This window comes from Lathyrus oleraceus, chromosome 4 (genome assembly GCF_024323335.1).
Source record: "Lathyrus oleraceus cultivar Zhongwan6 chromosome 4, CAAS_Psat_ZW6_1.0, whole genome shotgun sequence".
Taxonomy (NCBI): domain Eukaryota; kingdom Viridiplantae; phylum Streptophyta; class Magnoliopsida; order Fabales; family Fabaceae; genus Lathyrus; species Lathyrus oleraceus.
The window spans coordinates 152,939,672-152,961,051 of NC_066582.1; the positions used below are offsets into that span (position 1 = coordinate 152,939,672).

The 21,380-nt window shown below is 38.9% G+C and overlaps 1 protein-coding gene across 1 annotated transcript; it reads left to right on the forward strand.

Moving 5' to 3' along the window:
- Positions 1-10,338: 10,338 nt before the first annotated feature.
- LOC127074250 (uncharacterized) lies at positions 10,339-11,617 on the forward strand. The gene is made up of 4 exons (XM_051015551.1): positions 10,339-10,516; positions 10,592-10,891; positions 11,047-11,202; positions 11,298-11,617. The coding sequence occupies exons 1-4, from the start codon at positions 10,496-10,498 to the stop codon at positions 11,346-11,348; spliced, it is 528 nt and encodes a 175-aa protein (XP_050871508.1). The 5' UTR covers positions 10,339-10,495; the 3' UTR covers positions 11,349-11,617.
- The last annotated feature ends 9,763 nt before the right edge of the window (positions 11,618-21,380 follow it).

Below are 21,380 nucleotides of genomic sequence, written 5' to 3' on the forward strand. Positions count from 1 at the left end.
TGTACACAAATTGCCTGTTTATAGGCCCTCTTTCAAAATCAATACAATTTTGTTTCCAAAAAAAAAATGCTTTTGTTTTACTTTCTCTGTTTTGTTTGCGTAAACGTCCATTGAGTTAATTTGAATTAATATGTGCATTTGAATATGATCGATGTTTGTCAAAAATGCATGCATAAAACGGCAATAGCAATTACAAAAGACTTCAGGATCGAGGAGAAGGTATAACCATGCGTTCCGATGAATCCGGTGGCTAATTATATTCCCCAGCATAAACCAGCTATTCCCCAGAAGAGGTTGGCATCACCAGACAGACTGGTCATCTCTTCCATCCCCAGTCGGGCTCTGTTGAGTGTTTCCACCATCAGACAGAAATCAAGTACCCCCAGCTAAGGAAAGGTCATCAATACAAGTATCTCCAACCAGAAGATGGGGATTTATTTTCCCCAGGGAGTCGCCAGGAAAAACTTTTCAGATGCATAATTCATTCATTACATCACTTCACAACATACGCATGCATACATTGTTCGCATTCATTTTCATAAGCATAAAACATCTCATGCATCATGACATGGCATGAAGCTAACTTTATTTTTCAGGTTAATTATCCTCCTGATACAGTCAAAACAAAGGTCCATTCAGACGGACTTCTTTATCAATTACATTCAAGATTCGACTACATCTCAGATTTTCATTGCAAATCCAACATATAAAAATACTATCAGATATAGCCTGACATACGGTTCATTCTGATTCCGCTCAACATATGACGCCTTCAACTCAGATACGACCTAACGTACGATCCATTCTGACCTTCAACTACTCCAATACGGTCTAATGTACGACCCAGTTGGACCCTCAAATCCTCAGATGCTACCTAGCATACGGTACATTCTGAAGTGTAGTCTGGCGTATGACTACCCCCTTCATCATCAGAAACAGCCTAACGGACGGCTCGTTCTGCTGCTCAGAGACGGTCTAGCGTACGACCCATTTGGATGTTCATCCCCTCAGATGCTACCTAGCATACGGTACATTCTGAAGTGTAGTCTGGCGTATGACTACCCCCTTCATCATCAGAAACAGCCTAACAGACGGCTCGTTCTGCTGCTCAGAGACGGTCTAGCGTACGACCCATTTGGATGTTCAAATCCTCAGATGCTACCTAGCATACGGTATATTCTGAAGTGTAGTCTGGCGTATGACTACCCCCTTCATCATCAGAAACAGCCTAACGGACGGCTCGTTCTGCTGCTCAGAGACGGTCTAGCGTACGACCCATTTGGATGTTCATCCCCTCAGATGCTACCTAGCATACGGTACATTCTGAAGTGTAGTCTGGCGTATGACTACCCCCTTCATCATCAGAAACAGCCTAACGGACGACTCGTTCTGCTGCTCAGAGACGGTCTAGCGTACGACCCATTTGGATGTTCATCCCCTCATATGCTGCCTAGCGTACGGTACATTCTGAAGTATGGTCTAGCGTACGACTCCCCTTTCATCCTCAGATACAGCCTAATGGACGACTCATCTTGCAACTCAGATACGATCTAGCGTACGATCCATTCTGATCTTTCCTCCCCAGCGAAATCGCCCGCCTAATGGACAACTCACTCTGCTATTCAAATATGGTCTAGCGTATGGTCCATTCTGATCCCTTATCCCCAGCAACGTATAACACACTCTGACTCCCCGGCGAAGGCGACGGCCTAATGGATGACTCACTATACGGTCTAGCGTATGACCCGGTATGACACCCATGTCTTCAGATATCGTCTAACGTACGACACAATCTGAAGCTCTCATCATCAAACTTCCTGGATGACATCTTTAAGCCCATCTCCATCAAGACTAATTGACAAGTGCAAATTTTTGGGGCATTCTAGTGTTCAATAATCTTCCACCTCCAGACCACGAATGACATACTTGCCATCCTAACTCTCTCGGTTCAAGAATATTGAACAGGGGCAGCTGTCATACCCCAAAATTTGCCCATTAATCTTGCAAAACATTTCTCGAAGCACTTCAACTTATTCTGCAAGGCACTGACCTTAAAGGAACAAAAGCCCAGCTCATAAGAGACCCAATCCAGAAAAAGGCCCAAACTAGCTTGCTCGCTAGGCGAGCAACTCCTTCGCCTAGCGAAGCTTGCGATATATCAGAATTTTCGGGCTTCATTCTGAGCCCATTAGGTCACCACAATCACTATAAATACCGACACTTCAGTCACGAAAATGGACAGACGAAGACGGACAGAAACCCTGGCATAGAAACCCTGGAGACCAACTCAGAGAATTCCGAGTAAAGAAACCCTGAAGGCCACTCATCCGCACCGAAGTTACCTCCGCCCAACTCCATCCGATACCAAGAGTGGTCAGTCCCTTCAACATCGCAGCTCCGTTGCAAACAGGTTTGCGCATCACTACTGTTTTATGCTTTTAATCGGTAATCTCTACATACATAAGGCATCATGATTAAATTTTCGGATATGTAATTTGATTTCACATGTGAATTTAAGTATGCCTGAATATCCTGAATGTTTGTCCATGCTATTCCTGTAATTAAATGCCATAAAGTTCAGGGTTCCGGAGATCATGCTGCTATCAAACTCAAAACCCGTAGCCGCTCGCTAGCACATCGCTAAGCAAGCCTGTAGCGAGCACTCGCTAAGCCTTCGCTAGGCGAAGCAGGAGCGAACGGGACAGTGGCTGTTTTGTTTCTTTTCTGTTCTGCCTTATGTTTATCTGATCAAGATTTATTATAATTCTGCATTATTTGGCCTGACCTTATGACTGTTGTGTTTATTTTGTGGTGCAATTTTCAATTGTACTTTATCTCGATGTTCTAACCCGTGTGCTGAATTGTGTAAAGGCCTACATATTCCCGATGAAACGGCCGGCTAGGTATTCCACTTTATTTGTGGGATACCCTTATGGAGATGGATTCTGAATTACTTAATTTTAATGTGGAGATTCATCCTAATTGCCTAATTAATTTTAATGTGGAGATTCATCCTAATTACTTAATTAATTTTAATGCGGAGATTCATCCTAATTGATCATAATGTGGAAATTCATCTTAAATACTTGATTGTAAAATATTGCCTTTGAACATGTGATCTTGGACCTCTCTTTGTTGCCTTACGATATTACGGTATTATGGTCATGTCCCGCGAATGGGGGGATACACTTAGCAAAGACCCTTCGGTTAAATCATCATGTCCCTCTAAAATAAATCATAGTCCCTCGGACGTTGCCTGCGAATATATGATTTTGTCCCTCGATGACCCTTCGTTGTAGCCTACGGTTAAATGATGATCGTCCCTTCGAATGCTAAGGTATCCTCACAACTGTTGCCTTCAATGACCAATCAATGACCCTACGATGACCCTTTTACATCCAAAGGATAAGACTACTCACTTCTCAATAGTAAGGACAGTTTTACCCTCATAAGGATAGGAAATGCCCATAAAGACCTTGGGTAGGTATAATTCCTAAATGCTTGCTCACAACTTAAACATTTTTCACACCTCACACCTTTTCAGAACATCTTTTAGAAAATCACCACTTGGTATACATTCGTACTAGAATCATTACCAAGTTATATTTTTCTAAACAACTTTCAAAACTAAACGAGATAACCACTTTGTATACATTCGTACAAGAATCATTACAAAGTTAAATTCTCCTTTCAAAATATTTTCTAAACAATTCACAAGCACTTTTCAGACAAGAAAAAAAATAACGTAAGTGATCAAGCAATTAAGAGCCCATGGATAACCATGGATACAAAGGGTGCTAACACCTTCCCTTTGTATAATGTACCTCCCGAACCCAAAATCTAAATTGAGGTCTTTCCTGTTCTTTTCCGCCTTTCCTTATTGGATAAAAGAAAAGTCGGTGGCGACTCTTGCTAACCGCGACATTTGCTTTCCAAAGCAAAAACACATCGAAGTCAGTTCACCGTATGACATGCTCATTCAATGTGTTCTGATTAAGCATGATTTTTCCTGGAATTTATTGAGCCATTTTGGTATTGATATGCTTGTGTTCATTCTGGTTACATCATTGAGTTCTTAACTTGCCTAGTTTGACATGATTTTCTTATGAAATGCAATTGGTGAATGCTTTTGATGTGAGACCAACTGGAGTTTGTTCTTATTTGATAAATCTTGATTTTGATCAAGTTTCATGTTCTGTTTTAAATTTTTTCTCCTCTTTTGACCCTAGGCTTTGGCCTAAGGGTTCACTTCTCACATTTGATTTGTTTTCAGGTTAAAGAAGCAATTGCTTTGAGGAGTTTAATTCAAGTTGATTGAGTTTGGTTTATTTGATTGTTATGAACTAACTTGGTTTTTTTTGTAGGACGCTAACTCATTTGTTTTGAGTTTGTGCTTTGCACATGTGATTGATTGTGTTGACTGTTGGTTCATATCTTGTCTGTTTTGACTTTGTGACTTGAATACTAATTATATTTGATTGATTTCAGGTACCATAGTTGCTTTAGTTCCTTTGAGAACTTGCTATTGCTTTGCTTTGCTTAAGCATTGAGGTAGACTCTCTTGTCTCCATGTAGTCTGGAAGACCTGGCTTGTTACTTAGCCAGGCACCTGTCTGAAGTCCTCCTTAAGAGGCAATGTTTGTGATTGTTTAACTTTGTCCCCAAGCAGGTAAAGACCTCATGTGAGGCAATTGGTAGACAAAAGAGATATGTAGCCTATCTCCTACTATTTTGTGAGTCACTCACCTTGCTCACACCACATGTGTTGATGCATAGTGAGTAAAAAAACCCAAGACCTATCGAGTCTAACTTGTGGAGAGAGTTCCATCTTTCTGAACTCCCACACCTTCTGATATTCAATGCTCTCCCTGACCAGGGATAAGAGTGATGAGGCACACCCCTCATATCCTTTCATCTGCTTCACCTTGGCTCTCAATGTCAAGGTTAAGAGCACCATTTACCCTATTCCAGTTGACTTTTAAGTCTAACCCTTTGATTGAGCCTAATTGTTTGGTTATAGTGTGTGCTAAATGACTTTGTTTGTCTGATTGATTGCTTGTTGCATATGTACATGTTTGCTTGCATACCTTTGCGCATTTATCATCATTAATTGTTCATTAGTGCATGATCATCATTTCGTACCCTTGTGGTTTGTCTGAGTTTACCCATTGAGGACAACTGTAAGTCCATTCATTGGTCATTGTTCCTATGATTTGGAAGGGGTAGAGTGTAAGGCCATCTCACTTGGCTACTCATGTCCATTGCTTAAATGCTTGTGTGTTTGTTGTATGTGAGGATGCAAGTGTAAGACCATGTTGTTGGCGTTTGTTATTCCTATGATCATCTGTTGGAGGTTAGAGTAAGCCTAGATAGATTGGCATCTGACATCCACTTTCTTGTTTGTAATTGCTTTGTGAGGATGCAATTGTAAGACCATGTTGTTGGCATTTGTACTCCTATGATCATCCTTTGGAGGTTGCTATAAGTCCAGATAGATTGGCATTCGACATCCAAGTTTTGTTTTACTTTAGGAGATTGGTGTAAATCCATTTATTGGTATCCGATATCCGCTTTTGCTTTGTGAGATTGGAGTAAGACCATTTATCGGCTTCCGGTATCATTGTTTGTTTTAGGAGATTGGTGTAAACCCATTTATTGGTATCCGGTATCCGCTTTTGTTTGTGAGATTGGTATAAGTCCATTGATGGCATCCGATATCACCTTGCTTTCTTTGCTTGCTCATTGCTTATTCCTAAGGACACACTTGAATCATCTTCTATATGATCTCAAGAGGTGAACCTTTCTAAGAAGTTTTACATTCCACTATCCATACCCTCTTTGTCCTAAACCTTCTCACACTTTGCTTTCAAAAACTTTGACTTATTGTGCAAACATCTTCATCTCTTTCCAAATTAGAAACTTGGACCATAAGTCCTTGACTTTTCAAACTTCACTTTTCATAACACTTCTTTGAATCAATCTTAATCATACCTTGACCATATTTTGTGAATACTCATAATCAATTAACCTCACACATTCAATTGTTTTGTGGCCTTGTACACTGTTAATATGTTTTCATGCATTAGCCTTAGGTTTTAATTACCATAGTGGTTGATGTAAATCTTACCTTATCCTTAGTGAGTTGATTGTAAGTCTTCCATACTTATTATAGGGTTAACCCCTCACTAGTATGTTGAAGCCGTCCTCGCATGGTGGATTGTTGAATTCAGGTTGAGTTTTCTCCCATTGGTAATGAAAAGCCTTAATGCTTGTGTTTTAAAATGAACTCACTAATTTTTGGAAATCTTTTAGCCGAACTACGGCGTTTTGATCCTTACCTTTGATGGAAGGTACGTAGGCAACGGGTTCATCCGTTCAAACACAAAAATAACTAACTTGTACATTCTTTTCTCATCATCCCATTCATGTTTGCACAATATGTCAAAACAAATAAACATTTTTTATACAACAAGTGTGAAAAGGGCTCCCTAGGAGTACCTAGGACGTGATGGGTGCCTAACACCTTCCCATTGCGTAATTTACCCCTTACCCAGATTCTCTGATCTTTTCATTAGTTTTCTACGTGTAAAACTTCTTAGGTTTTTGTTCGCTTTTTAACCAGTCCTTAGGATAAATAAAAGTGCGGTGGCGACTCGATTCATTGTATACTTTGCTTATGGTTTAATCAATAAATCATATAGCGACGAATACACCGCTACATATATGTGGTCGAGCTTTGTTGTGAAATGGGATAACATTAAAGTATTAAGACTATTATGTATAAAGACTGATGATCACGTCTCATTGATCCTAGATAAGGAGTTATCAAGTCTTAAACATAGGTATGAATATTAGGAGTAATATTTATACTAGATTGACCCTCTATGAGAATACTATATAAAATGTTATGCAAAGTGTCATAAGTTATTCTCATGGTGATAGTGGTGTATACCACCCTTCGACCTGAAACCACTATGGGCCCTAGATGTAGAGTCAAGCTTTATTGCTGATCAAACGTTGCCCTTAACTGGATGACCATAAAGACATTTGATAGGTACTCCACGAAGCATGATGAGAGACATGAGTGACCTTGATAGAATTTTCCCATCTTGCATAACAGGATAAATATCTAAGGGCCCAATATTGAACTAGACAAGGATGACACGGTTTATGCCTTATGTTCAATATAGACATACGGGCAAAAGGGTAATTGTACACACAAGTATTATCACAAAAGGATTTTTCAGATCACATGACATTTTCGTGTCTTGGGTAGCAGTGATGTGTTGCTAGATACCGCTCACTGTTTATTATGTTAAATACGTGATTTAATATAATTGCCAATACCGCGAAAACCTACAAGGTCACACACAAAAGGACGGATTGATGAGCGATTGAGTAAATAAGGAACACCGTAAGGTACGGTGCACTTAAGTGAATTGTAGAACATCGTAAGGTACATTGCACTTAAGTAGAATACGAAATATGGTAAGGTACCACGCGCTTAAGTGATTTTGGTATATCATAAGATATGGGCCACATACACTTAAGTGAGATTTTTAGCTTACAACTCATACAAGTGGTTATATAAATAAAACTCTTGTGCAGAAGCATTTGTTCAGATGAAATTTCGTTTTCTCTCTCTCTCTCTCTCTCTCTCTCTCACACACACACACACACACACACACACACACACACACGCGCACACACACACATACACACACACACTCAAAACCTTCATTCGTAGCAGATAACGCTGAGACTGAAGGAATCCATTCGTGTGAACTGAGTAGAGGTGTTGTCACCATTCAACGTTCGTGATCGCTCCTTAGATCTGCATCAAAGGTTTCAATCTCCACAAGAGGTAATAATTCTATCATTGATCATGCCCATTTGTAAGGATCACTAAAGGAGAAAATTTTAATTTCCGTTGTGTTTTAGATCACTATTCTCCTTCACAAATGACCAACCAAATATATGTGGGAAGTGATGGATGATTTAAGCCTAAAAATGGTACACATGAATCATTAGTAATTATATAGCAAAAGTGTTATAAAAATGACACACACGCACTAAAAGATGCATAAATATTACCGTCAAGAGTGTGATGTTGTCTGTCATCTATTTGGGCTTCCATATACATCATTCAGCTAACTTGGAATACATGTAGATCAAACAATCGCCCCCCCCCCCCCCAATTGTATTCATGGATCCACTGTAAGTTATCAAAATATCGTAGGTAGACCACATCCACATAGTGACACTCTTATCCATAAAAATGGACGTGCCAACAAAATACAACAAGAATGCTCATAGCGTATACTCTTTGTTGTGCAACAAGTTCGTCATGATCAACGGCTTGCTCTGCTGCATGAAGCTTTTGTGTATACAACCTTTCAAGGAATCAAAAACTGGCATGAGCCCATAGGGTGACTTCTAACTCCTTTATGGAATCCCATGGGTTAGCTCCAAGATAGCCTACCATCATCTCTAGTGCGTCATCTCTATTAATCTCATTGTGGTCTAATAGTCTCCCCCTAATTGGAAGATGCAGTATGCATGATACATCGACTAGTGTGATAGACATCTCACCATGTGGAAGATAAACTTACGATGTCTCTGAGTGTCATCTCTCTTCAAACGCAGACAACAAACTATGAGGGTTAACTATAATATAACTGGTCATGCACAAGTCTCTCATCCCAGATAGTCGCATCACATCCTCAAACCACTTCTCATTAGGTTGAGGCAGACCCTTTATCTTTCATCCATGGTTGACATATTTTAAAGTATCATGGTTATGTGAAAAAACAAATCATCGTCATAAACTTCGAATATTATAACAAACATGTTTTTCAAATAATGAATACAACTGAATTTTACCTTTCCATCCTAGACATGTATGGTAATATGGTTCGGGTAAAGAGGCGAGAGCGACAATTCTTACATGCATCCTACAAACCTCTCAGGTGCCTGAGTATGTGACACATGTCTCCTACGAGAATACGGAGTCGGAGATGCATGAGTAATTGACGCTTGTCTTCTACGGAAAGACGAAGGCGAGAAGCATGAGCCCTAAAAGTTGACATCTGTAATGATTGAACTATTTCCCTCTGTAATGATGCATGTTGTACAACTTTGTTGTACCTCAAACTATCTTGATTATCAACCATAATGCTTGTAAGTAAATCACACAAGCATTATACGTATGAAACACAATGAGGTCAAGCAAAAAAGTGCAGATTGATAAATTCCAGAGATTCATATCCGGATTCTGGAAATGAAAACGTTGGAAAATTCTAAAGATGCATCTCGTAAGATTCTACAACTCAGAAACTCGTTAATGGCAAAAATAGAGTCCATGTCAAGATCCAAAATAATGCTTTGATCATTTAAACTACCTATCAAACACATTGTTTGTATAAAAAATATATTTAAACTACCTATTACATAACCTAATACTCAATTTCTACAAATGTATATAAAAATATAAAAAGTTTAGAAAAACAAAAATTTATCAAATGTGAGTTTAGTTTGATGTTGAGTGAGTTCTTTGATCGATTTGATGTTGATGGAAGAAACTTTGAATTGAGATGAATGAGTTTGAGAGAACGTGAGTTGACAGAGTTTGAGACTTTAGAGGTTGAGAGTTTGAGAGGGTGTTTTGAGAAGTGCGGAAAGAGAAGGGTTTGGCATCCTTTTTTATTAACCAACGTCTGGAAATGCATCTTTGTAATTTACACGGAGAGGCATTTGTATAAAAAAAAATTGCATAGCCTTAGTGTTGTATTCAGGAACGAATATGTTTGAGGTGTATTCAAAGATGCATTTCTAAATTTGATGAGTAATTTTGTTTTTATACCAAAATTGCGTTAAGTAATTCCCTTATTTTTATAACGTATTGGGCTTACACCTCAGGTTCTTAATGGTTGTTGATGATTTGAATCGGTGATTAGAACCAACAAATCTCGATGTCATCTGAGGATCCTATGTGTCCAATCTTTTTGGATGTAGAGTTCAAAAATTTAACTTAAAGATTTATTTTTGAGTTGTTATCCTACTTTATTTTATTTCTCAAAACTTAGTAGCTATTTTGAGAATGAAAAGTAGTAAAAAAAAATCAGTGGGTGATTGAATGTGACAATGAAATTACAAAGTAAAACAAAGAAGAAAATAAAGAAGGCAAGCAAGCAGGCCATAAGATCCCACGTGTAAGCAAATGGTATTTAGTCCCACCATAATTGGGCCGCAATATTGTTGACAACGATAAATTGATAATTACATTATGATTTTTTAACACACAACATAGTTTGGTTAATTCCAATTTCATCCAAACATTACTATATCTGCATTACTATTCTCCTAGCCTAACATAGATAACATCTCCTATCTACTCTAGGCCTGCATAGCATAGCATGATGATGCTATCATAGTAGAATGAATACTTAACCAAAACCAAACATAATTAAATCCATGCTTCGATCCTTGTTCCAAAATGCATAGTATTACTAAACAGGTAAATAATCACTTGAACTTTTTTTGTTACTACTTTTTTTGTTTCTATTTAATTTACTCATTTGATAATTTATAGGTAAGTTACCGGAATGATAAGACAGTGTTAGTGAAAGTTTATGTTGAGAAGCCTAAGAAGAAGAGATCATCATCAATTCAACAGTATCACCATCATCATCACTATTATCATATTCATCACACGGTTACACAAGAAGTAAATGATGGTTCAAGTAGTAGTAATAGTAGTAAAGGATATGATAGAAAATCAGGATTGCTTATGTACTCGCGTCTCCTTCGGAATTCTGTAAGAGGAGAAGCATCATTCATGCCATTACTTCCTAGTCATTCGGCAAATAATACTATCCAACCTACAAATCAGGTAACATTTTGCAAGGAATTAAAGCCTAAGATTTATAAAGTTGTGTTTAAGTTTATGACATTCGTAACGTGTAACTTAAGTTTCAGTAATACATCATAATATTATTTAATGTTAGATATTATGGAATGACGGTGTTTCTTTGTTGGTTTTTGCAGTTGAATTCTATCAAGAAGCATGGAGGAACGACATGTTGCTTTGGAAATTGGAAATTTCTAGTTCCAAGCTTCTTATTAAGATCATGGTCAAATGACCCAAAAAAGGAGAAAAAGAAGAAGCAAGGAATTTCAGGAAATGGATTTAAAAAATTGCAGGTACTATATATGAATACAAATTTTAAAATAATATGCGATTATATACTTATTAATCCCACTCTAATAATATGTAATATATGTTTTATTGTTGTAAGGTAAGTAAAGGAAAAGGTTTCATTGTGAAAGTATTTTCCACATGCAAATGAGCTTGAAGTTCAACTCTGCAGTGACTGTTCAATTGTCTCAAGGTGTAAAGCCTCAAATATGGGTTCAAATAAAAGATATTAGTACATGTAAAGAAGAAGAGAATATGATACGTTAGAGGAAATTTAATGGTATTGCAGTATAAAATAGGAAGTATAAATATATGTGCAACAAGTCAAAAGATAAAACTATCCGCAAATATACACAAATACAAGCACAAAAGCATATTATCGGCCAATAATATATCATGAACGAATTAGGTTTAAGTTCTTGTTGACCAGTTCCTTTATGTAATTTACTCAGCAATTATGCGAATTTTTTACTCAAATACCCTTAATTTTCAAAAAAAAATCTTTAAAAAATTTCGATTTCAAAAAAATTCTCAATCTACTCCATTTTTAAGATGTGGCGCCAGACCAATTGGCGCCAGCTTCTAAAATTAGAGAGGAGGCGTCAATTGGTTTGACTATAGCACATGGTGTTGTCAATCCAATTAGCGCCCATGTGTTAGTTTGTAGAGGAGGCGCCAATTGGTCTGACGCCTCAGTGTAAAATGCAATTTTTTGTATTATAAATAGAGGTGTTGTGTGAATCATTTTTCCACATCTCATTTCATCATTTTGCAAACATGTTTGGTGTTCATCGCCGCTATGGAAATATGGTTTATTCGAGAGACAAACCTCCGATGTTGATGCTCTTTTGGAACATCATTAGTTTCGATCAACTGAAAAGGGAGCTGGTTCGTTCGTTAGATGGAAAAATACCAGAAGGGGAAGAAATTAGAAGTATTGAGAGACTCGATAGTATATTTGGTTGGGTGTGAGTCAAAACTGATAAGGATGCTAGGAAAATGATGTTTGGACGAGATGACATTAGTTTGATTGTTGTAATCAGTTAGAAATATTCTGTTTTAAGTTTGTTTATGTTGTAGTGATATTTGTTGTGAACCTTGTTGTAACAAAAAGATAATGATATATAAAAATCCAAGGTTACAAAAATTAAAAGGAGATACTATCTTATGATGCAGATGTTGCTCCTTGATTGGGACAATTGTTCTTATTGTGTCCTGGTTGACGACATATACTACATAGTCTTATCATTTTATCAGTCATATCCATTTCTGTTCTAATACGCGTGTTGTCTGGCCGTCCTTTTTTCTTTCTTCGCATCTTGTCGTTGTGCCAAACTATGCCACCTTCTTATGGAGGTCAGTATTCCTCCATTGGTAGCACTGATAAGTTTTTGTTATACACATTCATGACGATAATGGCCTTGTAAACATCAGATAGATGGTTGTAAGCGTCCTGGTGAGTATGTGTGCATGCCACAATGACATGAGAACAAGGAATACAGAAGGCCTGAAACTTTCCACAGTCGCACCAACTTCTGTTTAATTTGACAGCATAGGATAAATTTGGTCTCTCCTCATTGTGGTCCATTGTTTCTTGTACGCTGAAATTTTGCATATGACGGTCAAAGACTGTAACCGTGTGTGTGCTAGCTTTGATACTCTCCTCTTTCATCACTTTCATACAACATTCACTGAATATTTGACACGACATTAAAACTGCACTTCATCTTTCACCTCTGGTTGCGAAGGTAGAAGCCAACCTATAATAGGTTGTTCTAACCAAAGTTGTTATTGATAGATTTCTAATGCCTTTGAATACGTCGTTCATGCATTCCTTCAAATGTCCTTGTCCACTGCTCTACTGGTATGTTATCCACCCATCTTCCTGCATCTGCATTAGACAATCTAATTTCATCAGGGTAATATTGAAATGACGGCTGAGTTAGAGCATACCCAACATTCACCACTTTTTTTGAAGGTTCTTATCTTTGATTGCACGCATGAAGTTTTGTGCGATATGTCTAATGCAATAGATATGGGTAAAAGGAGGATCATGACATCCGTTATCATGGTTATTGTAAGCACTCTCAATGGCAGCATGTCTATCTGAAATCAAACAGAGATGGGCTTGTGGAGCGACATTTGTTCTGAGATGTCGAAGAAAGAAACCCCAACCACCAGCGGTTTCACCTTTAACCAGAGCAAAGGCAATGGGAAAGACATTGTTGTTGTTGTCTTGTGAAACAACCATAACCAAAGCACCCTTGTATTTTTCGTATAACCATATTCCATCAATTTGAATATTAGGTTTGCAGAATGAAAAACCTTTGATGCACGATTCAAACGCCCAAAAGAGGCGGTGAAAGATTCTATTTCTAGAAACACAGGTTCCGTCTAGCGTAACTGCTGACAATGTCTTCATAATTGCAACAGTTCCTGGTACGTATGTTTTTAGGGGCCATGAGAACCGTGACAATTCTTTGTATGAATCCTCCCAGTTGCCGAATACCTGTTCAACATCATTTGTCCTCGTAATTCATGCTTTCTTGTAAGATGGAGTATAATTATATCTTGTGATGATATGAGATATTATTATACTCACCTTCACTGGTGGGTCTTTGTTAACAAGCGGCAAAATGTCTTGACACTGTGAGGTGGGTCAGTAGAAGCTATCTCCCAAGAGTCGCTTCTCTTTTTGTGAGAAGCAGCCGACCGAAACTTACAAAGAATGTTACGACATTCAATGACATACCTCCTCGAATCAGTGTGTTTCACAGTGAAATCAGTAGAGTTATTCATGTGAAATTTTTTTATAGCTCGCACACATTCTTCTTTAGTGCGGAACATGTCTCCCACCTTTAACTCGCCTTCTGATCGTGGATATGGGTTATAAAAAACATTGTTGGATGTTTCATCGTCATGCAGATCCATGTTTGTCATATGTTGAGGCAGATTGTATACATGACTTGGAGGTAATGGCGTTGGTTGATCATCATCTTCAATGTTGTTATTCAACATATGATCGACCCGTGTCTCGGTCTCTTCTTCTTCTTTATCAACGCTGTTGAATTCTGCTTCTGCTTCTGGGTCAGCGTCATCTGAGTTTTCTGAATCAAATTCATCAGATTCAACTTGATTGGCTATTTCAGATTGCTGAGATGGTATACTTGGTTGAAGAGTAATACAACTCAATAGAGTTGCAACCAAAATGTTCGTGACTAACAAACATATAGTCAACATCTTTATCATCTCGTACCTTCAGTGGGAAAAATTTGCATTGACTGATCTAAAAAAATTGGATTACGTGATCTTTGGCACAATACCAAATCCTATGCAGGATTCAATTATTTTTTTCAAATGCAAGAAATTTGAATTTCTCTTGATTGTAAGTCGGATAGTATCAGTGTTTCGAAAATAAAACCCGTATAACTCAGACTCATATGTGTCGCATCCGCGAAAAACAACCGGCGGGCTAAAACAAAAAAACAAACAGAGTCGCCACTGCGCGTTATTTATCCCAAAATAGGGAAAGGAAACGCTCAGAGAAACCTGGAGAAAGCATGGTCTCGCGACCAAAGAGAAAGGGTAAGGGAGTCGGTTACGCAAGGGGAAGGTATTAGCACCCCTCACGTCCGTCGTACTCGACGGGATCCACGCTCTAAGAAAAGAAAAGGTTGCTAAAACACCACACACACACACGCACCGAAGCCAACACAGGTGGGGTTAAGAGGAAGAGAGCTCGATAGGACATCGCATCCTATGCCTACGTATCTCGTCTGGAACGAGAATCAGAGTTGTCGTAGTTCGGCTCAAGCACGCCAAACAAGACACACACACCCACAGGCGAACCTGGAACCCGAATGCCAATCGCTGGACTTACATCGGCTTCCGAACCAAACAAACACAATCAGGATACGTACAGCCAATCGCTGGGCTTACGTTCATATCCTGACACACAAGCAGATAACAAGCAAACACACACAAAAAGAAAAAAAAGTGCCCGGAGAGACCTCGCACGGTCTCCTGCCTACATACCTCGTCTGGAACGAGGATCAGGGCGATGTAGTTCCCCTGAAAGGGAAAGAAAGAACATGCAAACTAGTAGGGAGTCGGGAACTCGAGCCTACAAGTCATCAAGTAAGCCAGAAGAGACGCTGAGACGTCAAAAGAAACGGCACACACAGACTAACAGGGAGTCGGGAACTCGAGCCTGATAGCTGCCAAACAAAACACACGCAAAAAAGAAAAGGGTGCCCGGAGAGACCTCGCACGGTCTCCTGCCTACGTACCTCATCTGGTATGAGGATCAGGGCGACGTAGTTCCCCTGAAAGGGAAAGAAATTCTAGCCAGAAACCAAGGGGAGACACACTACCAGGGAGCTGTACTCGAGCCTAGTGTTATCATGCATCATTGCCCTATGTTGTGGTTTCTACCTACTTGCGCAACAGCAAGCTAATCCTATCCAGGAAGAAAGCAAGCATGCAAGCATCAAACAAAATAAAACAAACATTTCAAACAAATATTCACATAGCACACACTATAGCCAATCAAGTGGGCTCAAACAATGGGTTTGACTGCCGAAGCAAGTCATCTGTACATGGGTAGTGTTCGCTCTTAACCTTGCCATTGAGAGGCTAAGGTGAAGCAGATGAAAGGTGAGTGAAGATTAGACTTCACAGCTCTTATCCCTGTCCAGGGAGAGCTTCAGACAAAGGAGCGTGGGTCCAGAATGGAGGGACCCTTCTACGCTCAAGACTCTGACACAACTGTACAAAGTACAAGATCTTGGGTTTGTGTCCCAATGCATCAACACAGTAGGGTGAGCAGGGGGACGACTCAACAGAATAGCGGGGGATAGATTGCATATCCCTTGGGTTCCGCCAATTGCCTCATAGAGGTCTTCACCTGCTTGGCACAAAAGTAAACAATCACAAACATCGCCTCTTAAGGAGGACTTCAGACAGTTGCCTGGCCAAGTAACAGGCCAGGTCTTCCAGACTACATGAAGACAAGAGAGTCTACCTCAACTGGTTTATACAACCAAGCAGCAGCAAGCAAGTTCTTAAAGAACTGTAAGCGACTAAATGTACCTGAAATCAATCAAGTATCATCAGTACTTAGACAAACCAACAATAAACAGCAAAAGTCAATCTATACAGACAACACAAGTTAATGCACATAAGTGCAAGCCATGAGCTCAAGCTCAAACATCAAACCTACAACACAAAGCCAATTTTAGTTTACAACATCACACAAAACTCAATTTGCAACTTGCATTTATCTCCTTAAGCCTTTTGCATTTCAACCTAAAAGTCCAAACCAAATGTGAGAAACTAGACCACTAGGCCAAGCCTAGGGTCCAAAGGGGATAAAAAAATCAAAACAGCAAGTGCAAACCAACCAAAATCACATTCAAACAAATTAAAAGCAATTGCAATTGGTCCCATGCTCATACCATTCACCATTATCATTTCATGCACAATTTAACATTAATCATGCAATTTGCAACTCCAAAAGACCAAACAGAACTATCTCACTCAAAAGCATATCAAAACAATTCAATTAATTCCACAAATATTCACACCTAAACAGGACACATTCAATGTATAGCATGTCAATTTTCAGCTCAATTGGACAAAAGAAAGTAGGTCAATGAAAATCAAGAAGTCCAGACACAATTACACAAACCAATTCAAGGTATCAACACAAGCATCACCTTCCAAAAATAATAAAACAGTGACAACAATTAATAAATGAATGGGATCAAAACTATGATGTCCTATAATGTGTCTAGAATGCACATACCAAATTTCATCTTCATCCAATACACTATGAGAATTTCACAAACAAAAGGCCAACATGTGTCACACAAATTTACAAAATGAGCCAACAGAGAAGAAAATTATCAATCAATTAGAAAACTCCATCAAAAATTCCAGCAAAAATCACATGTAATCTTGACATATCAATGTTCATTCACACAAAAAATTGGAGCAATTCAACATTCCTAAGCCAGGCAAATAAAATCAGAAAGTTGACCTAGCTTGGTGTGACACAAATTGTCACACCTCTATTCAAAAAATCATATCTCCATCACCAAGTATCCAAAAATCACAAACTCTACATGAAAATCACCATTAATGAGTCCAGAACAAGCACAAAAATTTTCATCCATTTCTTTAAAGGCATGAGCATTTCATGAAGGTTTTGGCAAAACATACAAAAATGTACACATGAACAAGATCAATAGGCCAATCCAAAAATCCTCCAAGCACAACTTGAGTTATCATACCTATAAAAAACTAGAGAAAATTACGAATCTAACAAAAAAACTCCCACTAAATTTGGATTAGAATTGGATTTTTTATGAATTTTTTAAGATTTGTTAATTATGTGAAATAATTATTTAATTTAATTAATGGATTAATTGTTTAATCATGCAGCGGATGGCACTACTGTAATATTCACTCTGCCTGGCCAAAACGCACAGCAGCATTTATTTGCTGGCAGCGTCTCATTCGCCCGTCTTGGCGCCAAACACATTTTCGAATTGGCACGGCGAGAAAGAAGATCAAACACGAATTATTTCCAGAAATTCAAGCTGTTCTTCGTGTTCATCGCTGCAGATTCCGTCACCAACTTTTCTCGACCAAATGACACGAGCCTTATACCAAACTCTTCGTCTCTCGTCGTAGATTACGAATATGCAAACGAAACTTCCTAAATCCTACTGTGCTAGACGGATCGAGCGAAAGAAGGAATGGACATCAAACTTAAAATCAATATATCTCTCTCCACAGTTAACCAATCCAAAAACTACACATATCATGATGATCCACAATGCATGAGCTACAAAAAGCATATGATAATTTAAGAAATGGTGAGATTCGAATTTTGGTACCTTGGAGATGGCAGTGACGAGTCTTGATGATTCCGGATGAATTTTGCCAAAACAGATGAACATCAAGGTTGAGGAAGATGATTGGAGAAGTTAGGTTAGCTCGAGGTTGATCCAAGTGGAAGAAATCTCAAAACTCCATTGTTGAGCCTCCTTTGAACAATCACGAATTTGAAGCTTTCTTGCATGGATTCACCAAAACAGTTGGAGAGGAAGATGTAAGGAGCACGAATCAAGAAGAATTTTGCAATTTGGTTGAGATTTGATGAAGTTTTGATCCAAAAAGTTTGATGAAGTTCTTGAGAAATTGAGAGAAAATGGAGGGAAAGTTGGTTAGGATTCTTGAGAATTGTGATTATCATTAACATTCTGTTATGATTAGCATCTTATACTTCACCTTAATCATCCTCTTAATCACAAATTAGCAAAAATGAGTTTAATTAGTGTAATGTGAAACTTAAGTGCAAGTCCAAAAATGCCCTTGCCAAATATTACACCATGACAGCTCATGACAGCTCAAACATCTTCTAAATGTCATTTGGGGAGTGTTGCAAAAATCCTCATTCCAAAATTCCATGTATTTCTCAACTTGGACCATTTTGCCCTTGGATTTAATTAGTACACTTGAAAATTGACCTTTTGCATTGACCATTTTTGATGAATTTTGATTATGCACCATGAAAGTACATTCGAAATGGAGTTTGCTCATAAAAAGATCACTCATTTTGGACATTCCATGTGAAAGTTATGGCACTTTGATTTTGGGCATTTTTGGAAAATGAATGGACCATATTTTGCCAACCATACATGGGAATTTCAAGTTCTTGGACTTTTTGGAAAGGTGAGACCAAGATCTACAACTTTCATGTTTAACAAATTTTCATTTTAAGCTTTCTTGGACATGTAATTTTATGATGAAAAACTTTCCATTTTAGGAAACTTCCATTACAAGCCACTTTCTATTTTTGGCAATTTTTGTCCTGACTTTATTTTCTTCATTCTTGAGCTTTGACATGTCAAATAACACTTGTTTCAACATGAATGAAGTGTGTCCAACTCTCTTCCACCTCCTAATCCATAAAATCAAGCACAGTTGACCACAGTTGACTTTTTCAACTGATAGATGAATTTGGCAATGCACTGATCAATCTGAACCCCAATCTTCTGATGAAATGGCTCAATGATGAAACCCTATCCTCAATAAGCTCAATACAATCATGAAATGATCCCCATATCCATCATAGACCCCATCTCCTAGCCATGCCCTGATTGGCCCAATGCAACTGATTAGGGTTGACCAGTGGTCAAAACCCTAATCTCAAGGTATCTTGATCAAACTCTTGAACATCTTGGATGATAACAAGACCATGATGATGATGATGTGTCATTTCAACCAAGATGTAGCTCAATCTCCTTGAGAACCATGAAACCCTAATTTGAACCACCCTCAGACAGTTAGTGACCAGTCCATTCAATCAATGAAACCCTAGCTTGCACATTAATCCCTTATCTTCTGACCAAGACTTTTGAGGGATGACTTGCACAATGTAACCACATGATATGCAATATGCAATGACTAATGACCTAAAAATGCAATGCAATATGTTAAGCTAGTCCCAAGAAAGGAGGGCAAATTTTGAGGTGTTACAGCTGCCCCTATTCAATCCACTGTGAACCTGTCGGTATGAATAGCCTCGGCTTTCAGATGATCAGGATGAAGAGTGATTGAATACCAAGAACAGACGAACAATTTGCGCTCTGATGGGAAAATAATTAACAACGCCTGTCAGAATCGGCGAAGAAACAGTCTTGAAGAAAAATCCGTCGGGAACGGAGAAAACTCGGCTTGAACCCCAAAACAGAAACGTCGACCTGGATACCAAAATAAATGGTAACGCAGGAATAACCATGGCCTGAACACCGCACATCCGCTGGGGGATTATTATCACTTTTTTATGCTTTTCTTGAACCCCGAAATTTTTCCGATAATCTCCCTTTTTATTTTCTTGAACCCCGCAATTTTCTTTTGCGCAAATGATCCCTGATCACTGCATTTGAACCCCGTTCTCCTGTTTGCCAAAATAATGAACCCCATTCTCTAGTTTGAACCCCAGTCGCCTGACGATTACTCGCGATCGCCAATGTGAACCCCGATCTCCAGAAAATGTCGCAACATTTCCCTTTCTCCATTTGGACCCCGTTCTCCCATCTCTCGTGATAATTCCGCTGGCAACGTCGGAAATAACACCAAACCACTCTGAGGGCGACATATCAGAGGGTACACCTTCACAAAAGGAAGGTAACATGTGCATCTCTTCCTCAGAAGACACCCATAACGACCTCCATTGGCCTCGGCCAAAGTCTAAGGTGACACATGAACAGAAGATAATCCTGAGGACCTCATCCCGGATATAATCTTCAACTCCAATCTCTATTTGAACCCCATTCTCCAGAAAATGCCTCAACATTTCCTTTTCTCCGATTGAACCCCGTTCTCCAAAAAATGCCTCAACATTTCCTTTTCTCCGTTTGAACCCCGATAGTCGCGCTGATCGCGTAACGTCCTCTGATTTTATTTCCATCTCCGTCCGACGGAAAAAATTTCCTCCAGTATCGTACTACTGGGGAACATTGCTAATCTGACATCCAGATGCTAAACTCCTCAGAATAACCCCTTCAACCAGACACTAACTAATGACTGGGAAGAAACTCGACGTTTACTGGACATCGAACAATGATGTTTACAGGCACCAAACAATGATGTTTACAGGCATCAAACAATGATGTTGACAGGACATCAAACAATGATGTTGACAGGCATCAAACAAGGATGTTGACAGGACATCAAACAAGGATGTTGACAGGACATCAAACAATGATGTTGACAGGACATCAAACAAGGATGTTGACAGGACATCAAACAAGGATGTTGACAAGACATCAAACAATGATGTTGACAGGACATCGAACAATGATCGACCAGACATTAAACAATGATCGACCAGACATTAAACAATGACTGGGAAATAACTCGACGTTTACTGGACATCGAATGATGATGTTTACTGACACCAAAGAAAGCTCGACCAGACACTTACTGATGACTGGGAAATACTGCTGCTCCAAACTCACAATGCTGAACTCCTCGGAGTATCGTCTTCACCGTTCGGCGAAACCAAATCCCAAGCGGTAACCATGGCTCGAGTCGCGCTGATCGCGTAACATTTCTATCTCTATCCGACGGAAAAGTTTCCTCCAGCATCGCACTACTGGGGAATATTGCT